Source organism: Amyelois transitella, chromosome W, assembly GCF_032362555.1.
Source record: "Amyelois transitella isolate CPQ chromosome W, ilAmyTran1.1, whole genome shotgun sequence".
Lineage (NCBI taxonomy): Eukaryota > Metazoa > Arthropoda > Insecta > Lepidoptera > Pyralidae > Amyelois > Amyelois transitella.
Window position 1 is genome coordinate 2,245,415 of NC_083536.1, and position 4,956 is coordinate 2,250,370.

The 4,956-nt window shown below is 42.7% G+C and overlaps 1 protein-coding gene across 1 annotated transcript; it reads left to right on the plus strand.

The window, feature by feature from the left end:
* The first annotated feature begins 478 nt into the window (after nucleotides 1-478).
* On the plus strand, nucleotides 479-4,528 carry LOC132904049 (uncharacterized protein K02A2.6-like). The gene has a single exon (XM_060953978.1). The coding sequence runs from the start codon at nucleotides 479-481 to the stop codon at nucleotides 4,526-4,528; it is 4,050 nt and encodes a 1,349-aa protein (XP_060809961.1).
* Nucleotides 4,529-4,956: the final 428 nt, after the last annotated feature.

The following is a 4,956-nucleotide window of genomic DNA, read 5'->3' on the forward strand; positions in this document are numbered from 1 at the left end:
CTCCCATCATTTTTAACAATATATTTACAACTACTATCTGCATTATGAATGTTGTTCTAAATGTAGTTTACAATATCATTTGGGTTGTTGAATTGCAAGGGCAATTTCCAATCTACGCTTCCGAGTTCACAGTGCAGTTTATTATTGTCTATTTTATATAAAACTTGCTTATTACTAGGTGACTCACTCGTACTGATAACGCCCGAGATGGCAAAACCGGTTTTGTAATGATCGGCCAGTGGAGTGTTTACAACCGTAGTGTATAAATCACGCGAGTCAGTGTGTTGTGATTATTATTGGTGCATGTCATTTATTTGTGGGTATTGAATAAACAAATTGGTCTTGGTTCAACCTGCCTTTCAATTACGACATGGTGTCAGGTGTCGTCTAAAATAATTAATTTTCGGTATAAAAAGTCGACTTTAAGCTAAAATTAAGTGTTCGTACGTAGAAAAAGTGATAGTGTTTTATTATTACTATGGAACACGCGCGTCCGCCATCGGAATTATGCCTAGAGGGCGGGCCGGCAAACCGCGCTGACGCGTGGCGAAAATGGTACAAGCAGTTTTTGGTGTTCCTGAAGGCCTCGGGAGTCTATAAAGAACCGACAGATGTACAAGCCAGTCTCCTCATTAACCTGATAGGCTCAGAAGGTTACGACGTATATACTACGTTTAAATTCGAAAAGGAGACTGATCGGGAGAATTTCGACAAGTTGGTCAGCAAATTTAATGAGCATTTCGGTACGAAACAAAATACTACCATGGCTCGTTTCAAATTTTTTACAAGAAATCAAGAAAATGGTGAATCTGTCGATGAGTACGTCACAGCATTGAAAATACTTTCGCAGCATTGTGAATTCGAGCATCTCGAAGAAGGTCTGATACGCGATCGTGTTGTTTGCGGGGTCACCGATGGAAAAATACGTGATCGATTACTGAGAGCTGAGGATCTGACCCTCGCACGAGCTGTGAAGATTTGTCAAGCTAGTGAGATGTCTACAGAGGAAAAACGGCAGATAGAAGGAACCAAGGCGGTAACCGACGGGGGCGCGTCGTCGGCAGCCGTGGACGTGGTGTACGGCGGCGCAGGCGGACCGTCGCGAGCGGCGCGTGGCGGCTGGGGCCGGCCGCGGCCGCGGGGCCAGCTCCGTGCGGCCGGCGCTCGGGGAGCGGCCACTGCAGGCGGCCGACGCGGGGCAGCTTCTAGGAGTGCGTGTCGGGCTTGCATGAAGGATCAGTGTGACGGAGACTATAAGTGTGCGGCTAGAAATGCTCAATGTTTTTGGTGCAGTGAACGGGGACATTTTAAAAGTGCATGTCCTAAGTTAAAGAGCAGAGTATACCAAATTGAGGAAGAGTTATCAACTGACGATTCAGATTTGTACTACGTCTCCACGGTCGACAATTTCGGTGACGGTATGGACAGCCACAAATGGTATGAGACTTTATTTTTATATGGTAGTGATTTAAAAGAAAGATTTAAGCTAGATACTGGTTCGGATTTAAATGTAATGTCCTTGAAAACATATTGTAAATTGGGTTTGAACTTATCAGAGTTAACATCAGATAATACGAGAGCTTTATCGTTTTGTGGCAATTTTATTCCTATTGTTGGATCATGTTACATCAATTGGTTTTATAAAAATAAAGTGTATAAATTACGTTTCATAATTTCTGAACACGACTGTCAAAATGTGCTGGGCAAATTTTCTTGTGAACAACTAGGCTTAATAAAACGTTTATATTCAATAGATATTAACCAGTATGATGATATTTTCAAAGGTTTGGGAAAGTTGCCTGGCAAATACAAAATAGTAACAATTCCGGGCGCGCAGCCGTCAGTCTGTCCCGTTAGAAAAATACCCGTGGGCGTACGAGATAAGTTACGAATCGAATTAGATCGAATGGAAAATCTAGGCGTTATTAGAAGAGTGACGCACCCGACCCCGTGGGTGAATGCAATCGTAGTGGCGGCGAAAAAAGATGGCAGCATTCGAGTGTGCCTCGACCCGCGGCCGCTTAATAGGGCCGTGCGACGCGCACACTACCCGTTGCCGACGCTCACTGATATCGCGACTAAATTAGAAGGAGCTAGGTATTTTAGTAAATTAGACGCTCGATCTGGATTTTGGATGGTTCAGTTAGATGATGATAGCGCTGATTTATGTACGTTTGGAACACCATATGGCAGATACCAGTATCTACGTTTACCTTATGGTATAAACTGTGCATCTGAAGTTTTTCATCAAAAAATACGTCAAATATTAGAGGGCTTAGAGGGCGTAGATTCATTTGTTGATGATGTCATAGTTTGGGGGTCTTCAATTTCAGAACATGACGAGAGGCTTAAGCTTTTATTAAATAGGGCACGTGATGCTGGTATTAAATTTAATAAAGAAAAATGTGAATTTTGTGTTCAAACGGTAACTTACCTTGGACATACCTTTAGCTCCAAAGGTATGCAAATAGATGAAAGTAAACTTAAGGCAATTCGTGACATGCCGAATCCGCAAGACAGGAGTTCATTAGAGCGTTTTTTGGGCATGGTAAATTATTTATCAAAATTTATACCACATTATTCAGAGATAGCGGCTCCTCTACGTATCCTTTTGAAAAAAGACTCTGTATGGAATTGGGACGAAGTACATGAAGCGACCGTGCGGCGTTTAAAAGAGTCAGTGTGCGCCGCGCCTGTACTGGCTTTGTATTCTGCGCGCGAGCCGGTGCTGTTATCAGTAGACGCGAGCTCTCGCGCGCTCGGCGCAGTGCTCATGCAGGGCGGCCGGCCGGTCGAGTATGCGTCATCCACACTCACCGACACGCAATGCAGGTATGCTCAAATTGAAAAAGAGCTGTTGGCGATCGTGTTTGCGCTCGAACGATTTCACCAATATGTTTATGGCCGTAAAGATGTCACAGTGGAGACGGATCACAAGCCATTGGAAACGCTATTTCATAAGGCGTTGGATTCCGTTCCAGCCAGACTGCAGCGCATGATGTTACGTATACAGGGATACGATTTCAAGGTTACGTATAAACCTGGAAAATATATGTTCGTTGCAGACACCCTTTCGAGGGCACCTTTACCTGAACAGTTACAACAAAAAGTAAGTGATGAAATTTCGGAGCAATCATGTTTTCTTATAGAAAATGTTAGGTTTAGTGACAGTAAATTGAGTATGATAAAGGAGCATACAATGAAAGATGAAGAATGTCAGTTAATTATAAGATATATAAAAAATGGCTGGCCAAATTATAAGTATGAAGTGGATGAAAGAGTAAAAGAGCAGTGGTCGTATAAGGAAAGTTTTGAATATGTCGATGGTATAATATTTAAAGATAATTTGGTTTATATTCCATTTAAGTTAAGGTACGAAATGGTAAAGCGAGTTCACGATGGGCATATGGGTATAGATAGATGCAAACGGCATGCGCGGGATGTGATGTTCTGGCCAGGGATGTCTCGAGACATCGAGAGTGCAGTACGCCGCTGTGCGACGTGCGCCGAGAGGGTGGCGCGGCCCGCGCGGGAACCGCTCTTGCCACATCCTATCCCGAGCCTGCCGTGGGCTAAAATAGGCTCGGACATATTTCAGAACGGTAACAAGTATTTTTTAATCTTAGTCGACTATTTTTCGAATTATATCGAAGTTTGTCCACTGCTGAACATTACTAGCAAGACAGTCACAACAGCGATGAAGGATCAATTTGCAAGGCACGGCATCCCACAGGAACTGATAACTGATAATGGGCCAGCGTATGCCTCGAAGGAATTTGCTACATTTAGTAAGCAATGGGGGTTCAAACATGTTACGAGTTCGCCGAAATATCCGGTATCAAATGGACGAAGTGAGAAGGCAGTACACATAGTTAAAAATATGTTAACCAAATCTTTGTCATCTGGTTCTGATTTCTATTTAGGGTTGCTAAACCTTAGAACAACTCCCAGGGATGGAATTAGCTCACCATCTCAGTTACTTATGGGACGCAGGCTTAATTCCAGGCTCCCATCTCACGACTGTAAACTGCAACCCAGCCGTGACAACCGTGACGATTATAAGGCTATCACAAGCAAGCAAGCCCGCGACAAACAGCACTATGATAAACGAGCACGAGCGTTGCCGGAGCTGCGGGCTGGGCAACGTGTGGTGATGGTGGACGCCGGAGACAGGAAGCACGCGCGCGTCCAGGCGCGGGCGCCACAACCACGCTCCTACTTCGTAATAGACTCAACAGGAAAGCGGTACAGAAGAAATAGACGCCATTTAATTAATGTGGAGGCAGCTCTTTCTTCTCCATCCCAATATACGCCCGAGGAGCAAGAACATTACGAGGAAGAGGATTGGTCCATGGCCGAAAGTGAGGACAACGCAGATGATCCTACGTTTGTTTTAACCAGCGGGGATGGGTCGCGTCTCTCTGAGGACTCCCGGGGTGATATTTTGAAAGGCCGGTTAGATCGCGCGCGCAGACCGGCGGCTGAGGCGGCCCGCACTATTATTGCCAAACTAAATAGGGAAAAATAAATCATAATGCAATCTGAGCTTAAAATTAGAATTGTATAAAATTGGTATAAAAGATTGTACTATGTTACTTCACCCAAGCTGTTATTGTTAATTGTCCGACTTCATAAAATTAAATGTATGTAAGTATTTTTATTTTTGTATGTATGTTCACCAATTTTCTTAGTCATTTTTTTTTCCAAATTTTCGATTAATATATTTTTGTTTAAAAGGGCTTATATATATCAGCGGTGATCCCATAAAAATTACAATGATAAGATTAGCCTTTATAAAAAACTGTAAAAATATACATTAATCTAGATATATAATATATATATATTAAGGTATGTAGTATTGAAGTCGGTTATATGTTTATTTTTCTTGTTTTTTTTTTTCTCTATGTATATTATTGTTTAAGTTGCTGACTCATAACATAACAAATTATTTTAATT

Coding starts and splice junctions, on each gene's coding strand:
- LOC132904049 (XM_060953978.1), top strand. CDS start 479: ATGGAACACGCGCGTCCGCCATCGGAATTATGCCTAGAGGGCGGGCCG.